Source organism: Rissa tridactyla, chromosome 9 (genome assembly GCF_028500815.1).
Source record: "Rissa tridactyla isolate bRisTri1 chromosome 9, bRisTri1.patW.cur.20221130, whole genome shotgun sequence".
In the NCBI taxonomy this organism is placed as follows: Eukaryota; Metazoa; Chordata; class Aves; order Charadriiformes; family Laridae; genus Rissa; species Rissa tridactyla.
In genome coordinates this window covers 1,274,692-1,301,528 of record NC_071474.1, presented here as the reverse complement: position 1 = coordinate 1,301,528, position 26,837 = coordinate 1,274,692, and the positions used below count along the sequence as shown (strand labels likewise).

General features: G+C 41.4%; 1 protein-coding gene across 4 annotated transcripts; it reads right to left on the bottom strand.

Moving 5' to 3' along the window:
- Window positions 1-658: 658 nt before the first annotated feature.
- On the bottom strand, window positions 659-26,837 carry MORF4L1 (mortality factor 4 like 1). Of its 4 annotated transcripts, XM_054214310.1 has the most exons (13): window positions 26,711-26,837; window positions 21,857-21,903; window positions 18,621-18,688; window positions 16,205-16,291; window positions 15,727-15,807; window positions 13,023-13,085; window positions 7,650-7,675; window positions 6,946-7,034; window positions 6,531-6,632; window positions 4,872-4,960; window positions 3,415-3,587; window positions 3,001-3,085; window positions 659-1,380 (listed from the first exon to the last, which is right to left on the bottom strand). In XM_054214310.1, the coding sequence occupies exons 1-13, from the start codon at window positions 26,748-26,750 to the stop codon at window positions 1,296-1,298; spliced, it is 1,035 nt and encodes a 344-aa protein (XP_054070285.1). In that variant the 5' UTR covers window positions 26,751-26,837; the 3' UTR covers window positions 659-1,295. The 4 variants fall into 4 exon arrangements, with proteins under 4 accessions (XP_054070285.1, XP_054070286.1, XP_054070283.1 ...); XM_054214311.1 differs by lacking the exon at window positions 13,023-13,085; XM_054214308.1 differs by lacking the exons at window positions 21,857-21,903; window positions 26,711-26,837 and adding an exon at window positions 19,047-19,069.

The following is a 26,837-nucleotide window of genomic DNA, read 5'->3' as shown; positions in this document are numbered from 1 at the left end:
AACATCCAGAAGAGAGATAAGCTTTCCATGCCTGATACTGAGAGGCCAAAGCCAAGTACAACACAAATCTGCCCGTGAAAATAATACACACGAGGCACCTGGCAGCGTCAGACCCCCCTTCTGTCAGCATCAGGTCACGTTCTCTGACAACCATTTCTTTACCACCTATTTCAGCTTTCGCCACAGCTCTTTTTGCAATGGGACTGAGACAAGAATCTGGAGCACGGGGGATTGTCACAGCTTCCAGCAGCACACCAGAGCCAGCAGCCCGAGCGGTGCCGCTCACGGCACACCTCGCTTCCCTCCGGCTCACCACTTCAGATGCTGCTACACATAGAAGATCGAATTAGAACAGGAGAGGGACTGACAGAAGCCAGGCAAAGCGGGCTCTCGGGGTTCTAGCTTTTAAGAAAAAGCCTTTAAAGAATTCCGCAACAAATGGAGTGAAACTGCACTATCACTACTTACCGACTACGTAACGATCCTGGAGAAAAAGGATCTGCTTCACCCACCGGAACGGGATGCACGGGCTTAGAATTAAAGAGAAACAGAGCATCTCCGAATTGACATCGCAGAACTTATGCTACACTTAGATCATACTTGACACGACACTGTCATACAGTAGCAACTGACGCAAATACAAACATTAGAAACAACATTTGAAATTAAAAAAAGTTTATTTGAAGATTTGTAAAACAGCTCTGTGAAAGACCAACATTTCCAAGACACTACGATATGATAATGCATTTTCCTATTGTTAGAATATAAAAAAAGTCACAGTCCTTGAACTATCTAGGTAAAAGCATACATTTATGGACCAAACATTTCACTTCCAACACCAAGAAAAAGTAAACGCGTTTGAGAGTCAGACTAATCAATAGCACTGACACCAGGTGAGCACAACCCTCCGGGGTCTGAGCGCCTGCCTTTGTCATTACTACGCAATAAAGCGGATTAGCGAAGCAAATCTTAACGTCAAAACGGACCCACAAGCACTGACGAGTTCATACAATGAAACAGCATAACGCATTCTTTTTACATTCCACTGATGCAAACGACAGTAGCAAGCCAGAAACACCAAAGAGTTCCCGTTAAACTCCAAGCTTCCATTTCGGGACAAGAAGTCTTCAGAACTTGCAAATGCCAGTTCCACTTTAAACACACAATTTTATTCACTTTATGTTTACATAATTTGTGCAATAGAGACATGTGCAATAGAAAGGTGAAGAACAAGATGCAGAAGTAGACAGCGTTACAAGGACCCAATTCTCACTGCACCGCAAAGCGGCACAGTATTATACTGCTTTCCGATGATACTCAGGAGGGGCTACTTCATAGTCACTGGCACTAAACAACGCAGAGGAATTCTTTGCTAAATACCTACGGAAAAATAATAAAAAGATTAAATTACCTTCTTGCCCAAAGTCTCCATTGTTTAGCATCACCCGAGTGAACTGTTCGGTGTTTGCCGAGGCTGTAATACATGATTTCGAGAGGAGAAAACCAACATGTATCTACTAAAAAGTCAGCTGTGTAAAGCAATTGAAGATTTGACAGCTCATTCAAAAAAAAAAAAAACCCAAACAACCAATTCCAAACAAGTTGGCAAGAACTCTGGCTCCAGGCGAGCACAGGCAGGTTAAGATTAACAGTATGAGGCAGTTCACATTTGAGGTTCAGTCAGCAGCTGTACCAAGAACCGATTTACTGCTGATCGCACGCAGAGGGGCAGAGACAAGGAGCAGGACACCATGAGGTTCTGTCTGCACAAATACGGAACCTAAAAGGCTGAACGAATGATGGCCGGAGCAAAACGAGCAAGGGCCAACTGAGTGCAGGGGCAGAAGACAGGCATTATATGCCATTACTGCGCATGGAATGGATTCGGGGATTTCCGGGCAAGGCACGGGCTTCACATTTCTGTCTTTACAGCCGAAAGCTCTTTAGCACTTGCGTTTTCTTCAGACTTACCCAAAAGACTACGATCAACTGAAGACACCAGGACTATCCCAGACAAGTTTGCCCTGGAAATCAGGCTGAGCCATTTCTAGCTCTGCTGCAGAGCTGTCTTGGATTTGCGGAGGGTTTTCTTTCAGCTTCCAATAGCTTATCCAACCGCACAAAGGGAAAAGCTGGTATTTGCTGGCAGAACAGCTCAATACTTTGTTACCCTAGCTATTTACAAATCCGTATTTCCAAACACTATCGGTAGGCCACCAAAGCCTTGTGTGAAAACACACAGAACATTTCTCCTCTCCGCGACATAATCACAAATGGAAGTTTACAGCTTTAGTAAATTTGACCAAGAAAGTCTGCCAGTCCAGCAAACGCAGAGCTGTGCCAATGCCGTGAGCCCGCACCCTTTCATAGCGCACACCTGGCCCCACACGTGTGTGCACTGAATCTATCTGTGCACTGAAGAACCACAATACCAAGTTCCTCCAGCGCGGTCCAGACACAGAGAAGCTGCTGAAGTGACGCTCGTACATACGTTTGGGGAACACAGGTACGACGCCGAGCTGAACTTTAATTCCACTTTACAATCTCACAATCAGGAAATATTTACAGATGAACTAAGCAGCAAGTGATCCCATAGTTCCTGATCACTCAGCAACAATTGTTGTTGAGTAACTGTTGTCTACTTTAATAGTTTGCTGTAATTGTCACCTGTTTTTTATAACAAATACAAATAAACATTGACGTGTTTATTTTGAAACAAGTAGCAGACTTGGGCAGTTTAAAAGTGCAGACTAATAGATACGTAAACACTCCTCTAACTAGCAATAACCTCAGTATAACTGGAGAGAAGTTAAAACCAGTCTTGCTCGTGTTACTGTACAGCAGAGTCTGAGAAAGCTTCACTGCAACCTTCAGTGAAGATGCCGCACGCAGGCCCAACATTTTATTTATATATACGTTGATTAACAATTGTTCACATTACAATGGCCTGTGCTTACTTAACTCTTTCTTGCTTGCTTGAAAGACTTAAAAAGTACTTACTTTAAGAAGTCATGCAAATAGTTTAACAGCAAAGCCAGACTCTTCTCATCAAGAGGAGTGTAAGCCAGCATAGCTCCAATCCGTACTGTTTCAAAAGAGGTAGCACTTGTTAATTATAATGAACAACAACTTCAAGTATTTAAGAACAGTCTAAAACCTTACAGCAGCCCAGGAATCTATTCCAATATATACAAGCTCACCTAAAATAACTAGACTGTTCAAAATCCATTTCCATTCCAAATCCCTGAATGGCTCTGAGATTTTTAGGTACGTGGAGTAAGGGAAGAATGAAACCACATGTTCCACAGCTGCCTGTCAAATTTCTGCGGTTCACACCCACTGAGACTCAAGACAGGAAAAAGAAGCATTTGAATACTTCTAAACCGCTCTTCAATCTCTAGATGTCATACTCACCAAACAACCTCAGCAGGTGTGGGGCACCATAGACTTGAGACATTGGAGCATCTGGGTGATCTGCTAGAATTTCAGCATATTGGGGCCTCTCAAACTTGTAGAGTAGTTGAGTTCCCAGCATGACATTGAAGTATTCTTTAATTCCAGCCACGACCTCATTGACTGCATACTCCCTGGTAAACAGAGAAGACACTGCAAGTCTTGTTCTAGTGACTGGATGGACACGAGATGAGTCTCGGCAAGTCCACCAAAATCTGAAGGCTTGTAAAAGATCTTTACGATTTTTCAAGGAAATCTGTCTGGAGACCTTCAAATGTACAGCCACAGGGAGCAATGCATTTCAAGACTTCCTTTAAAAATGGACCGTCCTGAACTCAGTAAGAATGTAGGCAAACCAAGAAAAGCCCTGCTTTTAGTCATCTACTCACGTAAAGAAACTACCTCTTAGAGCTGCGGTCTCAAAGCAACGTAAGCATTTATAAGGACACGTAACAGCTCTTCTGTTTTCAACCAAAAGCTAATCCCAACTCACACCAGTTTAAGAGTACAATACTACAAGTAATCAGACTGAACTGCTGCTAACGGAAAGGGACAGCCACACAGTATTTCAGGCAACTGACCCTTTCTAACCAGGGCTCTCAATGCCATATTCCTGCAGGCCTCCAACTTCACAACTAATTGGAGAACAACTGTATAGGAATTAGCAGTGACACTGCACAGCTGAGACGTATAACCCTCACTCCACCCTGCAAACAAGTTTAGAACAGACATTAGGACAATTACATAAAAGAATGCTGAAACACCCTGACAAGTCAATAATATGCTTCCTCTTGAATGGAAGAAAATAACTTCACATTTCTAGTTCCTCTCCCTTTTAAACAGGAAAGCTTCGTTCAAGAGTAAAACACACCTTGTTTGTTGTCAGGGCTGGACTGCTGGGGTAATTACAAATAAGAATCTTCAAAGTTATCACCTCAAAGTAATTAGCTTTGCCCATCTGATTCTTTTAAAAGTCATCATCTACCTCCCGGTCCCCCCACCCCTCTACCTCCATGAGAGTCCACCCATACAGTAATACTTTGCTCATCAGCTAGGTGGCTTGTTTGAGAAGTTTGTTCAGCCCGTACACAGCAAGTGCCACTGAATTTATTCACCCAACATAGGAAGCTTGAGCTAGAATGAAGAGGCGGAGAACTATTCACTTGGTTTGTATCAGCTTCCATTAAGAAAAGGCTTAAGGGAAGTGGGGGAAGCAGAAATAACATCCAGAAAGCAGAACTGCATTCTTGAATTACCCCTTCAAAGATTTCTAAACTCCCCGGTCACGTTGGTCTTGGAACATGAAGCTGGACATAAGGCTGGGATGTGTTTAACAACCTTACTAAGTTTTCCATGAAATACAAGTCCAACAACAACAGCAAAAGAAGTATTTAAGGTTTGATATGACCACTACTTACTTGTTATCAGTATTTCCTCGTGACTTTTTGTAGTTTGCATAATCCTCTAAAATGGAGTCAACATTCTTCTTGGCAGGAAGATAGAAGAGCTACACAAGAAGCAAAAATCGAAAAAATACAAGTTACCTAATTTATGCAAACACTTATATCTGCATGCTAAATTTAAATCAACATACATAACATTTCCAGAATAAAATTAGCAGGTTAAGATGTTATAGTTGTGCATACCAGAAAACCCAAACTGTAACAGCAACTATATCCATGTTTCCTTTTAACATTTGTGCTGCTCGACAGCAACCTGATGATGAACTGCTAAAGTCACACCAAAAGTCAAAGGCACGCAGCAAAGCACACACACTCCCCTACGGACCAGCTGTTACAAAAGCAACAGTGACCATTTTGCCTATTCTTCTCTCTGCTCTTCTTGCACCCGCAGTTCAGCACCTGGCACTAGTATTGCTGCGAAGCAAATAAGCCTGGCAAGCACCTGCCCTGAAGTTTCACTGCCTGCACGGTTTGAAGAATATTAGAGCCACATCAGAGCTTGCAGAATTGACGACAAATATTCCCAGCCATGATTCACCAAGGATTAACTTCCAACTTTAATACCATACACAGGTCATCTGTACCCAGACACTAGTTCACTTGTATAAGGCAAGGCTCAGTAGTACACTGAATTCACATCCTTGGGGTTTTTTTGAGGCATGGGACGCCATTCACTTACCTACTTCCTTTCACAAATGTGCTACAGTCTGAAGACATTTGGGGAAAAAAAACCCCAACCTAGTTCTCCAGAATCAGGGTCAGTGTACAGATAGCAGCGCTTAAGCACCTTTACTGCTGATGCAAGTTTAAGATTCGTGTTCACCAAGAGAAGTCAGCCTTATCCATGCAGGACTTGAACAAGACTTTTACGTGTTTGGGATTGCAAGAACAGAGACAGTACCTCGGCACAGCAGTAAGTCAGAGCATGCAATTGCAGCCTATCAAACAATAACAAACAGCTTTCAACACTATTGTTTTCTTCTCGCCAATTTCAGTAGTGGTTTCATACAAGAAACAAGTCATGATTCATTAACAAGTTAAAGTGTTTTATACTTTTAAAATGGAAAGCAAAGGTTAATTTACTGTATCAGGAAGCTTTATATGGATCCAGCCTGGCAGAAGTTAAGAATCACTATCCTAAGCAACAGCTTTCTGTCAGAGCTGTAGAACAACTTAAGATACTTGCAGAACTCGACAGTGTGCAACACATAAACAAGGCAGGAAGAAACTAACGCAGGCATCACATGATGGTCCTACAGACCAGTTCTCTACCAACTAAGTAAACAGTTCAAAACATACCAGCCAGTCAAGCTCGCACAGAGTTAACACCACACTTAAAGCTTAAATAAGTTCTTTAAATTATTTGCCTTTTCAGCTTACACTTGATTAGACCAAGTCTATTCTACAATTTTACATGCAACTCTGCTGAGCCATGGTCCTACTCACAGGTGACCTTTGGTTAAAATCCAACCAGAACGAGAACTGTCAAGTAAGCCATCAGGCTGCTGTCAAACTCTACAAGAGACTTCACTACGCTGCACTTGAAAAGGATATGAAATCCTAGTTTTTGTGTCCTTGCCTATACATGGCCAGATTGCTCTTTTGACAAATTACCTGCTTCTGCCTGGTGATCAAGTCCCAGTCATCTACCAGCCATGGTTTCAGCTCTTCAGGGATTTTCACCTTTACTTCAACTCTGTTCATAAATGTTTCTTCCTAAAAAAAAAAAAAAGGAGTGAAGCCAGACCAATTACTTTCACATAGCTGTCCAAGAGTCACCCGTATTCCCTGTTTTCACAACTGAAATACACCACTGAACTGAGGAATTACTACGGTAATTTCTATAGGCTCCACAGGGAACAAGGAAATAGCTGTTTTTTTCAAGGCCACTTGGGAACCTTAGTTTTGCAGGTTGTAACATTTCACACTGCCATACTGCAGGACAAAGTATTGCTGTCTGTATTTGTGAGCAAAGCAACCTTCCTGTTTTCTATCAAAAAAATCCCGTGAGAGAATCATAAATACATACACTTTCAACCGTTGGATCTACTCGAGCCCTCTTCTTCCTCGGAGGCTGAGGAGTCTCACTGGTACTGCTCCCTTCTCCAATTCCTGGAGCTGTACAGAAAAAGAGAGACATTATGCTGCTTAAGAAGTCTGGCATGTCAGTAAGAAATATCAGTAAAAAAAAAATTTATAAGGAAAGTAAGACTCAAGATTTCTCTCAGGCCCCCTTTTCACTTGTTTTTTTGTTTTTGTTTTAAGTATCACTTGTATTGTGGAAGTTCCACATCTTTGTGACACTTTAAACTGCTATATTTACACTTATCTGAAGATGGCAGTTTCTGCATTAAAACCAAACCAGTAAGTCAGTATCTGTAACATTCTTCAGAAGAATTTTTGGAACCAGCAGCTCAGCTTTGCAGATATGTCACATCTCAGTAAGAAAACTAAGTTTGACTTATGAAATTATTTCAACAGCTCTATGGCAATGTCACTTTGCTTTTAATTTTCAAGACGTCAGGTTCTCAACAGACCGAAATAAGTAGTTTGTGTACAAACCAGAAAAGTATGAATTCCTCCTGACCGAAGGGGAAGGGACATCTGAAGTCCAAGAGGAACAACACAACGTGATAGTAAGTAAACTTAGTTGAGGTGGATTTAAGGTCTTATTCCAGCTAAGAATCCTTCACTAAGGATATCCACTTATATACAAAATAAAGACATACTTACTTTTCTGTTTGTTCTTTTTTGTTTTCCTGCAAGAAGAACACAGATTATTGCAAATATAAAGACAGCAGTACTTAAAGAACTGAAAGTAGAAAGGCAGAAAACCCGTCCACTAGTTCAGACCGATGAGGGAATACTCAGTAGCCTATGGAGTATTTAGATAAAAGCACATGAAAGAAATGTCAGATAGGACTTAGCATCACAGTTATGATACTACAGGATTTTTCATATAACAGGTTGCAATTCACCATTTTGGGCGGGGGGGGGAAAATCACTAAACTTAAACCTACAAAACCCCAGAAGGCATGCCAAGAACACGAGTATTTAAAAATGGTACTGACTGACACTTAAGCAAGTAACATCTCCAGATGTTTTATACTTTCCAAGTGCTCTTGGAAAACTACACTAGATTTGTGTTTTATTTCTGTATTTCAGGGATCACAGAGACAGAACATGGGACAAGGAAACAGAAGTGCTGGGAATTATCAGATAAGTCTCAGTGAACTGAACTGACTTCCAATAAAGTAACGAAAAAAATAACCCCACACCATTTTACCACTACAGAAGTAGAGGGAAGTTTAAACATCACTATCAGAACTAAATGCATGAAGCTGCATGAACTGCCTACAATTCCATCATCAACTTTTAAGTGAGATCACAATTACACTTGCCACTTATTAGAAACATTTGGAACAGTACTAAATAGCATTGTCCCTTCTATTTATCTTCTTCCAAAGGCTTCTTTCGACACTTACTGTTCCTAATTTACACACTTCACACTTCTCTAAAGTCTCTATCCTTAGCCCTTATTTTTATTCAAGTTTAAGAACTGTACTTCTAAAAATTTCAAACACACCTGAAATACAATGCACATGACATGTAAATATTCAGACAGGTCAAGTGTACCAATGACAAAATTAAACTGTCCTAACAGGTATTTTTGTTTTCTGAACTTTGTATATTTACTAACCGTTTTCAGAAAATTTTGAGTACTACTAGTCATGTTTCAATTTGCTCACTATTTATAGGACTCCAGTTAAACCTCTCAAAAAATTGCAGATTGTGTGGATAAAAGTCTTTACCAGTATGAGATTATTTCCTTGGAAATTCACCACTACCTCAAGTGATTCTTGTCACAGGCTTTGAACTGGGTTTATCTGGGTCAGGAAGTAGGCAGAGTTTCTAGGAAGGTCTGAAGGCAGGAAGAGTAAGGCTTTTTTTAAGCTTCAAGTCACAAACAAGCATTAGACTTAAACTGTGGGCAGAATAAAGATCATCTCTCTCCAGGAAGAGGGAAAAATTGCCAAGTTAAGTCACTGATAATGGATTTGTGTATTGAAGAGAAAGTCTCTTCTTCCAAACCTAGAGTAAACAAGGAGGAACAAGGAGTTCTTTCCAGAATTAAAATCACAAGATCAAAATAATGTTAAGCATTAATCCAGAAGCAGAGTCTTAAAAAACTGGACCAGACAGGCAATATACAGTGCTTAACTACTGCAATGAAGACAGTAAGCACATCTATGTCACTGAAGCACAAAGTCTAGCATAAACCATTCTAGGCAGTTGCTTTTGCTCTCCCACCTCATTCCTTCTATTTCCTGATTCCTTATATTTCAAGTCATATGCCTCTGCTTCAAGTCAAAGCAGCCATCTGTTTGCAAAGTCTAAAAGACAGATCCGAGTTCGGGAACAAACAGAAGAGCTAAGGTTAGAGACAGAACATTAGCAATTGGCAGATTTTTGACAGCCTGTACAGCAGACGGTCTGGAATAATACTCTGCATTCACGAGGTGAAGGCAGCTGTGCAAGGTGAAGTGCTGCTCTTGTGCAGAGGACCTGAAGCGCACAGTGCACTCCGTACCCAGGAGAAAGACGCAGCGTCTCTACCAGAGAGGCTACAGAGAGCCCTACTGATAGAAGTTGTAGCCCAAGATGAGCGGCACATCTTAGATAACTAGATTCCATTAATCAGACCAAGCAGACTCCTTTTGAGACACACAGCTGAAGAACACCATGCGTGTTCCTCATGATGGCAGATAATGCCTTTCTGCAAGTACATATGGAATGCAGGTCCTGAGGCGACACAAAAAGATGAAATCTATCTCAGATAGGTTAAAACACATCCTTTTGTGCCACTTCACAACTGCATTATGAACAGCAAGCCCTATACTGCTGTACAGAAGCAGTATAAAAGCTTTTGCAGACTTCTTTTCATACAGCAAGTACAGCCCAGCTGCTATTTTTCATTCACATATTTCTCTATTGACTGGCCTTCACTGAAAACTGACAAAACTAGAAAGCAGCAGAGAAGTTTCAAGGAAGCTCCTGTGGAAAGAGTTTTAAAAAAACCTGAACAGTGGTGCAAGGTACTAAAGATCCCACAGTTCAAACTTAAAGGATGCACCCTTTAAGTCAGACATTACCTCCTCAAAGAAGCCGGGTCAGCCAGCAGTTCTGGTAGGAAGCTAACCCAGCCCTCACTGCAGGGTTTCATTTTAGCAGAACCAGAACACACAGCTATAACAAGAATATTCAAGTATTAGGGATCAAAACATGAGACTGAATTAGAAAGTCAAAAATAAATTAATTACTGACATAACTATCTGAAATTGTGTAGAAACAAGATAACCAATAGCAAACAAACAGTATTACAGCTTACAGGAACAGCTCACAAGAATGAAATGCTATATATCAAACGTGACAGACTCTGAAGGAAAATAAGCAGCCCATGCCACCACAGCATAACACTGCACTTTCAATCTCAGTATTCCAAACAGGACTACATTCGTGATCAAATGGTGAGACTAAAGGGGGTGCCACAGAAGACAACATACTGAAAGACAGCACTTCACCTTTCTACAGGCACTCACCAGAAGAAAGATAACCAAGCATCTGTCACAGAACCTTGGGTACCACCTAAGAAGCCAGCAATCTTGGCACAAAAGAGTTGGTGTTAATGCTCTGAGCCCTAAACTGGAGTGTCTTCTGGGACATGTCTAGAGAACCATCAGTAAAAAATAAAAATAGCATAGAAAATAAAATTCAACACAGACAAAAGACATCAGGAAAAAACCCCAAGGCTTTGGAAGACTGACTTACTCCACAACAGTAAGAAGTCCATGACCAGGTAGATAAAAAGTGTTGTGGACGATAACGAGTCTTTTACTTTCCAAAAAATCCATGTGCCTTTTAAAGGGACTTAGAGGCCTATTAGAACCTCCCCACAATAGTTAGTTAAGAAATGAGCAGTAGAGAATGAAGGTAGCTACCACTTGGTCTCAGGCATTTGAGTTAAAGACATCTGTAAGTGCCAGAAAAAGGATATTAGGTGCCAGTTTACTGCTAAAACAACCATTGTAACTAAGCTGTAAGAGATCATAAAGTCTCTCCTGATACAAGGTGACTAGGAACAAAAGAGTAAATGAAGATTCAAGTGTGAAAATAAGCATGTTGGAAGAACGTATGAAATGGCTTAAGCAGCTTGGTCCCTAACTTAGCTGTGAGAAGCGGCATTCCTGTGAAGATTCAGTGAAACCATCGAACATTATTAGCAAAGGGAAAAAAATGAAGTCAGGATTATGTACACGTCTCCTGTGCAACCTGACTTTAGAAGGTGCACAATAAAACTAGAAGAGGTAAAGAGAACAAAGAATAGTTGGTAGTGCGCAACAGCTTCTATACTGGGAGTAACCAGGCAGACGAGGGCTTTCTCAAGCCGACAACTGGGCAGGAATAAGAGGAGAAATGTGGTAGAGGTATCACTAGCAATAAAAGGTGAAGCTCAAAGAACTAATCAATCTTTCCTCAAGATAGATGAAAGAGACCAAAAAACCAAAGCAGCAGACATTAAACAGCCAGGAGTCATCCTCTTTCCTCCCCTCTTCACAGTACTCAATTAAAACGAGAACACGCTGCCATAAGATGATGGGGATGCCTGAAGTCCAAATGGTTCAGAAGCTATTACATAAATATAAGGCAGTCCTACAAAGGGTTATCAAACCCATCATATGCATGCAGCCTACAGCTCTAAAGTCCCTTAATTACAGACCACTAGAAGCAAAAAGCATATTTTTTTCTAGACTTGATTATCCCTAAGTACATATGACTGGTGACCATCAGACAGCATTGAGGTTAGGAAAGTGTCCGGCTAGCCATTCCAGCATTGTTACAACCCTAGACAACTGGCACGTAGGCAGCATTCACGTGCGGCTTGACATTTACGGGACTTGAAGTAGCTTGCGAGAGAGCTACTAGCTGTGCCAAAGATAGCAGAGGATGCCACAAGAGACATGCAGCAGGAGCATATGCTTTTGAGTAATATGTTCTGATGAAGATTTCTATTAGAAGAAAAAAAACCAGTAACTCACAAGTTGAGATACTGTTTTGAGAGCATCTCTGATGAGACTGCTTGGATATAGATCATTTAAAAACAGATCCTATTCTCAAGTTTGTTATTCAGTGCCATATCTCCCCTCCAGAACACTCTCAGTTACCCTTCTTACTTTCCAAGCACCTCTTAACTCTGATTGTTTACTGTTTTTTTCAAGTTAATCAGGCCCATGAAGGGTAGCATAAACTCAGAAGCTGGAATTCAGCAGAGCTACATATAAAACTGTCTGGGGAAGCCAGTATCTGTAGCCTTGTATTTCATTTTTGGCAACCTGCTATAACCATACAATTTTTTATTTTTTTTTTTTTTTAACTATGGTAGCTTCTAGTTATCACAAGATGAATAATTATTTTAAAAGTAAATGTATACAACCTGCATTTCAAGCATACTTCTATTTGATCAAATATTGCTTACAAATAGTCTCAAAAGCTTTTTGAACCACTCGCAGTTTACAGTAACAGTTATTCTGAATAGACTTGAGCCAACAATAAAAATACAGCATATTAAGAAGCAGGTTCAAATCTCACATTTTTAACACCGTCTATCGTAGCTGCCTCGCTCCCAAGCCTTACAGAAGGGAGGGCAGGTTGTTAACGATTTCCATAGAAGCAGAACTCCAGTAAGCATGCAGACCAACTGTAACCTTCTAGAACTAGCCACCTTCAAAAACCTGAAGTCAGTTGTCCTCTCACTTCTTTTTAAACAGTGGACACACTGAATGCATTTGACTACTCATACTGTACCCTACCCCAACTGAAAAGGTAGACATTTCAGAGAAACTAAAAACTGATGGTCCATACTGGCTTAAAAAAAAAACCACCACCAAACGATATACTGCAGTACTTATCAATGGTTAACTGAAGTGCTACCAAAGCTTACATCATTACAACTGAGGACTTTAAGAGTCTCTAAAAGAAATCTATGAAAGCAAGGAGATTTGGATTTCAGGATGAAAATCCTGGTTTGACAATCCATCCTTAACTCACCGCGTCGATATTGTAGGGGTCTCCAAACAGCAAACAGTATGCGCTCCATCTCGTCTGAAAAATCTAGGCACAATGGGGGTTGAGTTAAGGAAAGAATGTCAGACCTAGTGTTTAGCCTTAAAGAGAATCTATTTAAGATTCAAAAATTTACCTTTTTAGCAGCTTGTTATAGTCTTACTGAACATTCCTGGAGGATAAGTTCTGCTTAGATTGTTATTTCCTGCCCAGTATTGTTTGGTTATCTGAAGAATAAGTTTCAAAGTATGTGTTACCTTTCCCTTTGTTCAGTCCTCCAAGAATGCTACAAAAGGTAAATTTTGAGGCCCAAATAGGTTGACAGTGTTACCCTTTTAGAACAGTTGCGTGATCAGTTTCTCCCCCTCCCCACCAGCAGTACTGTATGTTATCTGCAGTGACCTTATATTTACAAGGGAACAATCCAGAAGTTTTACTTTGCAACTGTATTTTGAGATTTTTCAGAAGCCATCTTGCCTTTAGCTGTAAGCAGGGTCTGAGAAGCAGCAGTTTGGTCAATCAGTATCACAACCCTGCACCACTGCTAGGGTAAGCCAGAGTATCTCCTCTCCCTCAACATCCAAATAGGGAAGAAAAATAGGGAGACTTTGTTGAAAGAAACGCAGGTATAATTTAGAAGGATGCATTGGATGCTGGTAATGGCTAGAGACTAGGAGCAAGATCAGTGCAACAAGCATATGGGACCCTGTTATAAATAACTTTCACAATGCAAGACTGCTGTTCCAATGACAATAGTTTTCCTTCTTCCCCTTTGCAACTCTGAAAAGCCACCATCAAGGAATTAATTTTTTCCAACCAACATGAAACACAAGTTTCAGAGAATTAGGTTACTGTCTGTTTTGCTACGCTGGAAACAACCACCCATGCTTAGGATAGTCATGACAGCAAAGAGCAAAGCCACTCCCTTTCCCCAACTGGTTTCAAACAGAGAGTAAAGACAGACCTGGTAACATGCTTTCAAGCTTTGGAGTTACACAGAGGCTTAAGATGAAGTCATTTTTGCTGTGTGGGTCTCCCTTGGATGGCACATTATTAGGCGTGGTTGAGAGACTTAAGCCAACTTTGATTTCAAGCCCAGGTTAACATTTAGCAGTATGTTACCAACCAGAGAGAACAACCCATCCCGCTGCAATCAGCCTGAACTACCAAGATGACTAAAGCTGACAGTATGGGGAACCTAATCCTGAAGTTACTATTGGGATGTTCTCTATAATGCAAATTATAGACATTTACAATTGAGTCATCACTACCTGTGTCAAAGTTACACATGAAATTGATTTTACTCCCACTGACTAAAATGCAAGACAACTCAGGTGCAACAACCCCTTAAGCAGCCAAATTAGTAATGGTCATAATTTAGATGTACTTTAATTAGATTTTAATGACAAACATTACACACTGTCTAAACAGACATTTGGTTTGGGTTTTTTTTCACCCCCAAATGAAGACAAACAGGTGACTAGGTCCCTGTCAGAGGTCCATCCTGAGCTGACAGAGCACACCAACACCCTGGTGTTAAAGTACCTCAGAATCTACCACAACAGACCACAAGGGAGCATGCACGCAGCATTATGGCCAGATCCATCAGACTCCCAGAGAGCAAGAGACAATTTACAGCCTTGGCTAGGCTTTGACCAATTCTACAGTGAAATCTGTATTCAGGATCTAAAGAAAAAAACCCAACTATAGCCACTACCACTGCACTTCTCAAATCAATGATACATCTTTCATAAGAAGGTTGCCCATAAATGAGACATGAGATCTGAGGCTGCTGCCAAATGCTCTTCTTAGGAATTGATGTCATTTCAGCAGCTTCCTCGTGAAGACTAGAATCATAAATGAAGTCAGGAGTTCAAAACATCCCATTAGTAATGACCATCCTCATAGTTAAGTGAAGCGCTACCCCAAACGGAAGAGTTTCATGGCACATGAGCAAAGCAGTAGAGCTGCACTGATTGTATGAGAATCTAAACATAACACCATACAAGCCTGTTCTGAAAAACAAAAAGGATGGAATGAAAGAAGTCTGACAGTTACATCCTGAAATTATTTTTTCTAATAGACATCTGAGCTTGCTTCTGGTCTCTTAAGATGCAAAACCATTTTTAATACCATATGGGTTTAGTTTTGTCAAAAACAGCAAAACAAAGGCTCTTTAAATACAGTTTTAACAATTGTACAGAAAGAAGGCAAGGCATTTTAAGGATTTTATTCAAGAGTGCTTGCACAGCTTGGAAGAACTGTAAAATTCTATATAGAAACCGATTTCACGGAGATAAACGAGTCTTAAGAGGACTCACCACTTTTTGAGTGTCAGTTCACTAACTTAAGAGGAATAGAGTGCAAAAAAAGTACAGAGTGTTAGTGTCTACTCAGTACCTCGATTCAGTATTAAACACTGCATGATCTAAGAAGGCAGTTTTAATAAAATACTTCAACAAAGGCTTTTTTGATATCACAAAAGTGAGACAACTTCTGTATGGGTTGTATCAGAAGTAACGTAGTTTAGCCTGCAGAACCATTCTAAAAGATACTATTTAAAGATCAATAATAGTAAAACTGACAAGCAAAAGTTTGGGAAGTTTTTTGGGTGGGGTTTTGGGGGTAGGTTGTTTTGTTTGTTGTGTTGTGAGGGTTTGTTTTTTTTTTTAAATAAAAAGCTTCTTACACTTCAACATTTTTCTGCTGCAGACCAGAAGTCTTCTTGCCTGGAGCAGCACCTCTCATCTTCCCCTCTGCATATTGTTCCCTTTAAAAAAAGGCAATTCATAAGTAAGACTTTAATGGAAAAAGAAGCTTGTTTTCTCTCAAAGGGTAACAGGTTATGTAAAACATCTAGAGAATGTCTATTAAATGGCTTTGCAAATCAGTATGCGTCATGAGCAAGAACAAATTCAACTCAGCATTAAAATTTAGGCTTCTTCATACAATACTTACCATTTTAAAACCAAGTAGCAGCCTTCTCTTTCTAAACTGCTAGAGGACAAAAATCAGAGCACCTCTGTAAGCCAACGCATCTCAAGAATAAATGAGCATATGAACACCTCTTTTTTTAAGCTCACTAACTTCTCTTGATATGTACTTGTTGGATTGAAGCTCTGTGAAAAAGTTATTTACTGACAAGAACTTCTAACAAAAATACTTACTGATTGGCCTTTTGAAGCTCTTTTTGTTTCTGCAAATTGGTATCCACGTATTTGAGCACTCTGCTTTCTGGAACCCATTCATCCCAGCTGAAAGAAAAAAATCAAATGATCATTCAAAACCATTACATAATTGCACTCTACACGCAATAGTCAATTAAAAGCTTGACAGAATTTGAGACTGAACTCTGCTTTTGTGTCAAGTCATGGACTGGCACAACTGAAAGTGTAAATTACCAAACACATTCCCCACTGACTGAAGCTGTAATGATTTTTCTAGGGAAGTGTAACCCTCAGTCATTTCCAAAGAGTTTCCCAAACTTGAAGGATGGGCAACTTAGGAGGGAGGGGACTGTCTTTAATTTAAAAGCATCATCTCAGGAGAAAAAAAAAATATTCTACACTTACTAAATTATGGGACACCTGTAGCCATATTATGAAGCAAGCTTCCTTTATCTATTCCAACATTTTATAGGTTAACAAATTCAGCAATAAGATCTTACTGTAAGAAGAAGAGCTCTGATTTCTGTCTGTGAAGGAAACCAAGATGGTATGAATATTTGAAGAATCTGAAGCGAACGATTTAAGAGAACAGATGTTGGGGAAATTGCCATTACGAGCAAGAATTCCGCTTTGACAAAGAGTGGATAATCTGAGCAATGTGACAATTAATTTCAAATAAAACACATTAAAAGTGGCCAAGTTATTCTAAAGTACGCAAGTTAAAGCTCTGCAAATATAGAGTTCTGTGTCATTTTCATTTCATGGCAATAGCTGCCAGTCTTGGAACATGACGGTGGCAAAACCAATACTACTAAAGGAGTACAAGGTCTTCAAGAGTGTTAAGACAAGGCAAGCTCAGCACCCAGAAGTTAGAGAAACACGTGTCCAGCTGTACACATATATTCAAAGACTATGTTTTTAGGATAGTGCTTTGGTCAGATATTTAAGCCACTTATCTTTATCCTGGCTGTACAGCTGCAAGAGACCTTCAAAAGAAGTGCTATATAACTGTACAGCGCATTATACTGTAGGATGAAGAAGCTTTTTTGGTATCCTAACTGTTGATATTTGCAAAAAAAAAATATTAAGAACTCAAGCAATTAACAAGTAGCAAAGGACCATAATTATAGAAACCAAAATTAAGGAGTCATATTGCCCCAGTTGTCTAGATCTTGCAGCAATGCCACTTTTAATGTAGTTAATGGGAAGCTTGAAGGCAAAAAACCCTCAAACAGCGCAAGCAAGAAAAGCAGGAGTCACGACATCACTTACAGCACCCTTCATCAGAGATAAACAAGGAGAGCAAGTATGAAATTTATGCTGCCTCATTAATATACAGCAGTCACCATAAGAACCAATTACACTCCCCATAACTGTTGGTGTTTACAATAAAACGTTTATCTGTCCACTTAGCAGGAAGGGTGTGCGGATGCATTTTAAAAAGTTACATATTAAAACATGAAGTTCAGCTTTCAGTCACATCAGTGAGATCAAGACACTAGTGACTAAGAGTCTTCACTTGAGAGTCTGTAGCACTGAAATGAAACAAAACCAAACAAAACAGGAAAAAGTGCTCTCTGAAAGACTTCTGCAGTCTGAAGAGCTGAAGCTTTTAATCACTAAAAAAAACTCCACTTCTCCTAAATTCAAATCCTAGTGGCAGAACAAAATTCAAATGAATGAAAGAGACAAGTACATAAATGCAATAGTCACATGAAAGTATTCACCTTTAATGAGCTGAACATTTATTTCATAGAGGCACTTGTATTCCTCAGAAGTCTCTCACCTAGAATCCTACCATGTTGGCAGAAGGGAAAAGCATCTCTAACTTTACCTTAGCACGAGAGGCAAGAACTGAAATACAGGCTAAATGACTGAACGTGCTCCTGTGAACGACTAAACCAGACACCCTTTCCTATTCTGAATGCAGACTTCACTAAGGCATGCTTCTCCAAGTCTTTGCTACCAAACTTTGCTGCCAAAAGTGGAATAAAAGTAAAGTACACCGTGTATTTGAGTAGAGTTTTGTTCCACCTCAGTACAGGTTGCCTCTCCTACCAACACACAATAAGGAAGTTTTTTGTAATAGTTATTTCTGCCAGGGAGAAATTACAGTAACTATTTTCAAACCTGAACAAGCAGAATGCTATAATGCATTCCCGTTAGTCTACTGACACCCTAAGCTAGTTTGTCTATACAACCAGAGCTCTGAAGGAAATAGTTAGGCAATGTTTTCTTTGTGTTACTATAAATCATTGGCTTATGTATAAAAATCATTTAGGTCAATTTCAGAAACAATCTCCTAACCACACGGCCATGGTAGTGCTAGTCCATCAAGCTCACATTCAAACTGTCAAAGCTTGCATTTTCCCATAAAGGAAAATTAAATACTGCTTTCATTTTATGCAATACTTACTTTTTATTCCAACCACTGTAATGGATAAAGTATTTCACTTGCTTGTCCTTTATGGCAACCTTTACACACTGGAACAGAGAAGAAAGTTCAGTCAGTACCACTGAGAACAACGACATCTGAGTGAGTTTTGCTTTTTTAGCTTTCAGAGTTTAAGCATGCAGAGATTTCCATGCAAGCGACTGAAATACTGGCAGCTATTTCACAGCAGAAAGTCAGTTCTCTAACACAAGTCACTGCCTATTTATGGATTTGGAAGGGCTAGGCAAACAAGCGACTCTGCTCAGCCATCCAAAGGGACGCCTTCGTTCTCGAGAAGGATCAGAAACCCCTGAGGATGACCAGAGGAGTAAACAAGCAGTCCCTTCGCTACCCCCAGGTTAGCCAAAAGCCATTCACTAGAGAGCTTGTTCACATGCAGGCCCCTACCTCACAGACAGGTAGGCTGGCTGAAGTAGAGGAGTCTTCAAAAGTAAAATAAATAATATGGATCTCTACAGCCACAGAGACAGCATTATATTCAGTAGAAAGAGTTGCAGTAAGGGCTTTCTCTAGGTTAAGAATGTATATATGAGGTAAATAAAAACAGTTATTTCCATCAAAAGACTGGCCTATGAATACAGTAACTTCCTCACATACTGATATTAAGGTGAGACCGTTAAAAGAGGGAACACACACATAGCAAGGTTGCTCCAACCACTCCACAGCATCACTCCGATTCCGAAGCATCCCTCACAAAGTTTTCTAACTTACAGCTTAGCAGAGCCCTACTCCCAGCCTGCAAGACCCTGCCTCAGCTCAGAGGAGTATGTTCAGGTGAGCTCGAACAGCTGTGCACGCTACCTGACAGCAACACAGCTTCCTCCTCCCCCTGCGGCCTGGCACGCAAGAGCTCAGGCTACCGCATCCATATAAAAGAAGAAAAACCACAGACAGATACATGCCTCTTCCTGGAAAAAAAAGGAAACAGCAAAACAGCCCAGAACAGAAACTACATAAGCCTAGCTAGTTTAATTACGTGCCCACCATATGTCCCTGAACTTCTTGGCGATAACAAATTAAATCCACCAACTTCGGCATTTCATCCAGAAAGTTACCAAGTCTTGTTCTGCAGATGCTGAGATACAGATGCCACTGTACCACTTTAACAGCGAAATAACAAGGATGTTGCTCACATGAAGAAGCTCTCTTTGGCTCTAGCTTTTAGTCCCTTTTTAAGGATTTTTTTCCATTGAAGTAAAAAATTACTTACAAGTCCTAATTGCTATTTTTTTGCCATGCTAATTGAGTCACCTCTAAGTATTTGAGGGCAGTCTCTTCTGCTGTACAACATTTTCTCAAGACCATCGTGGTGACCTCAACGTGGTGTAACCTCTGCAGTTAAAGCGGTCAGAGAGGAACATCGTATTTCAGTACTAATCTCTAAAATGCCACATATAGAACTTAAACTCAGTCTCACCTAGACTTGCAACTAGGAGTAAGGATATCTGAATCCTGTTTGATATATTACTGCACCAGTGGCTCATTTTGACAGTCCTGAAGTTAAAGCCAGCCAAATACAGCCTGTGTGCTTAAGAACTGTCTACTTGTTTTGAAGAATATGAGAACTGAGCATGAATTAAAAAAAGATTCAAATATATTTCTATACCAAAACATTCTCCTTCCTGCTGGAGAAGTGTCTTAAGTGAATCTCATTTACCTGGGCATTGTACAGAGGTGTACAAACAGCTACTGTTTGCCATAATTTTTCATACTACTCTAACACAAACAAGTGCTTCTCTGATCATCTCCCTATGGGAAGTCAAGGATATGGCCATCAGGAACAAAATAACTTATGTATTGAGAATCCAGAAGAAAAATAGATCAAAGGAACAGGAAGAAAGCTAAGGTTATTATTCATTACTGCCTACAAAGTACCTTTGTAAAATTAAACCCAGTTCCTTCCACCATTTCAGGAGCCCGTAAGTATCCAGACTCTCAACATAAGCAGCCAGCCAAAAGCTATCTTGCCACCTGGGAAATCCCTTCTAGCACCAAGCTGGCAGAGCCAGTTCCTGCAACCCTCATTCCACCTTTGCATAAAGGAGAAGAGGAGCACAGCACAGCACGGAGAAGCACACCATTGTAGCAGCTCTGGGCTGTTTAAGTGACTGAAGAGTTAAGATTGCTGCTAACAAAAGTTTGTCTCCACAAAAGCAGAAGCCTTGATTACTCTCCTCTCTGTACTAGCACCTGGGCAGGCACTGGCAGAAGACAACACTCTGAGCATACATTCACAACGAACTTGTCCTCCAGTTCTAGAGCAAGGGAGAGAACAGAGTAGAATCACTAAAGTGAAAATTTTTTAGACAAGCACGTCCCCTGTCAATGCTCTGGATGTTATTTTAACGTTAGAATGACTATTTCCTATTAGCAGGGAAAGAGATGTCAAGTATTTCTAACTGCCTCTCTACTACTGCCTCTCAGAAGTCATCCCATCAGTTAACATTTACTGACACCAGAACCTAAAGGATTTAAATCTCAGTTTAAGGTGTCCTAGGAATTTCTGCAAGTCTTCTAATCCATAGAGCTACAAAAGCCCTTTTTTTCAATTTCAGTGGAAAAAGGCAGTCAGATTAGGAGCTATACCTTCAGTAAAACAGATGGCGTAGCAGTGACACCTGCTTAAAGCCCCGGAAGAAAAGCACTTGGTGGAAAGCGTTCAGCAGAGGCCTGCCTGAAGCAGGAGGGATACTCCTACAAGTCACAAATTTGCAATGCATGGTTTCTGCAGTTAAAAAGCCAGAACTGAGAATGCCAATTCCTTTGTCACTTTAATCCCGCATTATCTTCTGTGGTGTTTTCCCATTTGAAGACCACTGATTGTACTCAGCCACCTACACCTCTGAGGAAGCTCAAACTGCAGCTAAACTTACTAGCTCATGCATTAGCCCCAGCACCAAGTCCTACGGGCACAAATGCTCTCCAGGGTTCTGGGAACACAGGTGTACCAGATGTTCAACACATAAAACCACCCGGCCTTTAGTAGTTTACCAGAATAGCTGCATAGTACCACCAGGTTTTCTGAAATTTTTCTATAATGTAGAGCTCCAGGATTTAAAACCAATTTCATACATTATCAGATTTTCCTTCATTTTAGTTAACCCTATCTAGTGAGGCACAGCAGGTAAACTAATACAATTCCTTATTTTCTTGGGTAACAGTCAGAACCGTTTGCAGCAATAAGCAACCACACATACCTTTGCTTCATAAAGGAGAGGTCCATGAAAACAAAGCACTCGTTCACCTGAAAGAAAATTGCAGATAAACATCTTAAAAAACCATCGATGTGCCATTTCTGTGAAATATATGTCATCCAGTAAAACACAGAATGAATCCAGTCTCCAACCTAGAAAGAAGTTCAAAGGCAGACTCAAATTTAAGAAGCAGGCTGGTGTTTGAGAAGCAAATTCACTCTCATACAAAAGAGGATCATAGCTCTGATTATCCAGGCCACGAAGCAAAGATTCCTGAGGACCTCCCTGAAGGGCGCTCACACAAGGACAGCTGCATGCAAACCACGTCCAGGGCTGCCCCGAGTTTTGCAGAATGGCTGGTTACTTCAGCAAACAATTGGCACCAAAACTTTCATTCCTGCCCGTACCTCTAGCCCCTGCCAATTCAAGTTATAGGTACCTTATATCCTGTTGAAAGGCTGGCACAGAGAACTCCTTCAAAGCCTTGAATTTCAGATGCAGACACCAAAACACACTGACTCGATAGAAATGGACTACTTCAGCCTAAGTACTCAAGCAGTAAGTAGGTAAAACCCTATTACTGTAAGGGATTCTTTAGTCTCCATGACATTGCATTTTGATTCAGAGCAGGAAATTAGCTCTCGTAAGAGATGTCACCTCTGCATGTTAAGCTTCTGACAGAAATGAAAGCAAGTGTTGTTAGTGCTCCTTTTCCTGCAGGAAGCACACCACCTGCTATTCCTAGTTCAATGAAGTCCGGAAGAGAGAGACCCTGACATTGTTTCTCCCATCCGACTTGTGGGGCAGAAAAACGCCAGGTTTGTGCAGCAGCAAGAAAAAATGTTCACCTTGTGGCTTTTAAGTAGGAAGAAATTGTTCTTCAGTCTATTTTTTTTCCCCCTCAACGGCAAGGTCTAATTGTGCGGTTACCTTGTGGGAATTTGAACGTACTTAACACAGGATATCTGAGTACAGATGTTTCCTTCTTGAAAGCTGCAGTACCTCCCATTTTCAGAGACAAGCTGCATAATGCACTCCAGGGTGTAGCACACATCCAGTTCTTGCCACTGTTTCCAGGACATACGGGACAGAAGAGATCTGTCCCAGGCAGCGCGTGCGTGCTGTGCAGCACCCATGTGCAGGTACTTATTCAGTCCCAGACTGGGCTGGGAAGGCGGCACACAGAAACAGGCCAGTTGCACAGCTCTGGATTCCTTCTTCCTTGTGAGCAGCTCAGGAATGACTAGGGTGGGGACAAACCAGTTCAGGGGCTATAGGTTTAAAAATACCCTCCACTGTAAATTTTACTGCTCTTCAAAACAGCTTTCTGCATATTCAAGTGATAAATACAGTCAGTGGCACATCATACCACTGACTGACTTTCTTGAATCCTGTACAATTCTGGCTTTATTTGCCTCTTTAGCCTACAGACACATGACAAGACGCTGATGAAACTTTTAACCAGATGTGCTCTGAACAGGCATGCTCTCTGCAAACAGAAATTAAATGCCCCCGTATCGCAGGGTTTGTTTTTTTTTTTGTGAGGGAGCAGCTCTCGCACTCATTCCCAAAACACAGTTCTGGCAGGGTCAGTGCAGTTACACGTTTATCAGGTGGCTGATGACGAAATCACCTGATTTTGCCTGAAGCAGATGAGGGAGGATTCAGACACACCATTTCACCACCAAGACTGGGAGACAAGCAGATACAGCAACGGCCTCTTCTCACATTTCATCTAACACATCCAGACTCTGATTGAACAAGATGCAACTATAAATGTACTACTTCGTTCCTATGCTGACCGGAAAGAACTGCGCATCTTTTAAGATGTCATTATTATCCAATCGGTAGGATCCCATGCTCTCCATCGAACTGGAACAAGTATTCGCAGTAAAGTCTAAGAACACAAAACTATGTCAGAAATGTATTTCAACCGGTAGAATTCTTCTACATACCGAGAAAGAAAAAGGTTTAGAAAGGTTCTCACAGAAGTGCCCATTTTGATACATTCAGTACTTTTATTAAAAAAAAAAGTGTCTTTATAATCAAGTCTAACATTAGAATTGACATTATTATCCTCATGCATCATAGTCCTTAGAAGTGCTACTGGAAAACACACCTCTATTTCAATTATTATGCAAGGGCTTTCTAGGCAAGATGTCCAGAGTTACCAAGAACTATTTTTTTTATGTTTAAGAAACATAACATGAACCTCAGTTTTGCAGACAAGGTTCTTCTGTTTTGATGATAACCTAACGGGCTCTTGCTCCTTCCCAGCTGACTGCAGACACACACAAAGCCTCTCTTCTGAATCTACAGCCCATTCTCCCCTACACATTGCCACCGCTGCAGCGAAACACCCGCACCTATTCCTTATCCCAAAGACAGCATTTGTAGGAGAACAGCTCTTTAGCCGAAATAGCGAGTAGAAAATATCAGAACATGCTCTGTTAGCACCCCTAAATGCCAGCCTACAAGGAGCATTTCTGTTGCATGCAAACGGCTGCCACGCTGGCCAGCGCGTACTGCTCAAACATCAGTGAGGCTGGGAACGGGCACGTCTTCTGGCTTCGTGGCGTTGTCAAAAAGCTTCACGTAAGGAAAAGCTCATGGAAGTCAGAATTCAACCGCCTACTCCTTTGAGCATTTCACATGCAGAGTACATATAGAAATAAGAGGTTCTCAGTCTGTGGACCAAGGACCCGATACAACTACCAACGAAGTCTTCCCATCCACACCAGAGCGGGAGGCTTACTAGCATCTTCAGAACACACCAGAAAACACAGAAGTCTCATCAGCAGACAAAAAGACTGCCACAAGCTACTCAAAAGTTGAACTTCACATCTGAGGCCCTTCACATATTTTATATTTGCTTTCAAAAAAAAAAAAAAAGTCAGTGCCAAGACGCAGAACACCTGAAGCACCTACAACCCTTAACTCACGGTTATCCAAACGCTGGTCTCATTTCTCATGCCTCCATAAAAACATCAGCCCCTTCATTTTATGGGGTACTCGTACTTCTAGCTTGACATTTAGGATTTCCTAGCTCTTACAGGTTTTTGCAATGAATTCAGTCTGCTCCTCATCCTTTGCTTTGTGAAAAATGCCAATATGGGTAACCTCTAAGTCTACCTACCATTCTTTGATGTACATTTAGCTTGAAAATCTATAATTAAAATAATTTTCATTTGTCTGCTGGAAAGGGCCGCAATAAAGCATTTAAGGTTTAGGCCTGCAGGAAGCTTTATTCACAGCACTTTTCTTCCTTTTAATGTTACAGTTGAGAACACCAACACATTTACATTTGTGGAAAAAAGCCTAAAAATTTTAACTTCTGTACTAAATTTAGGTTGCTCATATTCCTACAGCTGTGAACATAATTTCAGGCTGGAATTTACTTGTTTTAGTTTCTGCAGTCCACTTGATTTCATATTAATAATTACAATGTGAATCACACATTAAAATCTTGATTATTTCTGCAGGTTAATAATACCACTGGTATTAACGCATGGCATGGAATGCCGATGCACGATTGAACACGCTCTGACATAGGCAGCCATGGAGCACGTACAATTACAGTGCTGTTTAAGCTACCCAGAATGGCCAGCTTCCAGCAATTCTTCTGCAAACCGCACTTTTAAAGATAAATCCCAGTTGTGTTGAAAGTCTTGCTCAGAAGCCAATGTGAGGGTCTGGTAGAGAGGAAAGGATGAAGTTTTCATTTACCGTTGTCTAGCATTTTCATTTAGCTGTATCAATCACAACCATTATCTAAAAATCAAAATGTATGCAAAATAAGTCTCAGAAAAAGCATCATACTAACACTTATTCACCTAAAAAAATAATCTGGTGCTTTGTTGTAAATACGGGTTCCACCACAACCACCAGCCCAAATACTGCCCCATGACTCCTCCTGCATGAGGATCCCTAACTGAGCTCCTTTTCAAGAAAGAGTAAATAATAACCACGTTTCAAACCCAAGAAAATAAAAATCCTGACAGATTTAGGAGACTTCAACGGCTTTAATGCCAATGAATGTCCATGCCTGCAAGAAAATGAAGCATATTTAGAATAACAGGGGATAGGAAAGCCCCACGCCTTGTGGGTAGGAAAGATGAGGAACAGGAAGAGAGACAAAGACAACAGGAATTCATGTTTTCCGCATATTCTCACACTGTTAGGGCTGAGCAGCGAAAGCTAAAATCCAAATAACCCCTATGCTGAGGGGTCACCAACACTGGAACCTGGTCGAGCTGAAGGCCTTACCGAAAGCTTGCCTCAGAGCCACGACCACTGTAGGATGGCACCCTGTAATTAATTAGGCTCTGCTTTATTATAGAGCAGAGACCTGCCCGAGGGCAGCGGCTGCCTCCACCAAGGGCTGGCCCACTGCAGCCCCGATGGAGGAGGGACAGCTGTTGACCCGCCAGGAGTCCCCCCCACGGCCACCCCGGCCCCCTTGCGCTGCAGATGTCCCCGCCGCAGGGACCTCTGCCTCCTCGCAGCCCCAGCGCACCGCGCTGCCACTCTGCAGAAAGAAACGGCAGCGGGATTTCATTTCCCCCCCCCCATCAAACCGTCTCCTTTGTTTCTTTTCGGCCCACCCACCGCCGCAAAGTCAGGGAAACGAAAGGGTTTAAAGCCAGGCGCTTCCCGGCGAGCGCTGAGAGATGCGGCAGCGGGAAGCCCCCGCCAGGGCCTGGCCTCCCCCCCTCAGCCCCACCGCCCGCTCCCGACCAGGCCTCTGCCCCCCACCTCCCCTCAGGCCTCACCTCCCCGCCTCAGGCCCCCTGCCCCACGCCGCCACCCCCGGCCCCCCACACACCCGGACCAGTCCCCCCCCCAGCCCGCACTCACCCTCCTGGAATTTGGGCTTGGGGTCCTGCTTGGGCGCCATTTATAAGTGACTCTCCCTCCTCCCGCCCCCTCCCCGCGGGGGCCTCACCACCTCCGCCGCATTCTGCGCGGCCGGCCCCAGCCCCCC

What these genes read in the sequence shown, in the direction of transcription:
- MORF4L1 (XM_054214310.1), bottom strand. Translation starts at nt 26,750, where the DNA reads ATGGCGCCCAAGCAGGACCCCAAGCCCAAATTCCAGGAGG. An exon ending in GAGCTTCAAAAGGCCAATCA is followed by an intron (nt 15,808 to 16,204) that starts GTAAGTATTTTT and finishes CTTTTTTTAAAG; the next exon opens with GGAACAATATGCAGAGGGGA. An exon ending in CGAGGAAATACTGATAACAA is followed by an intron (nt 3,588 to 4,871) that starts GTAAGTAGTGGT and finishes TCTGTTTACCAG; the next exon opens with GGAGTATGCAGTCAATGAGG.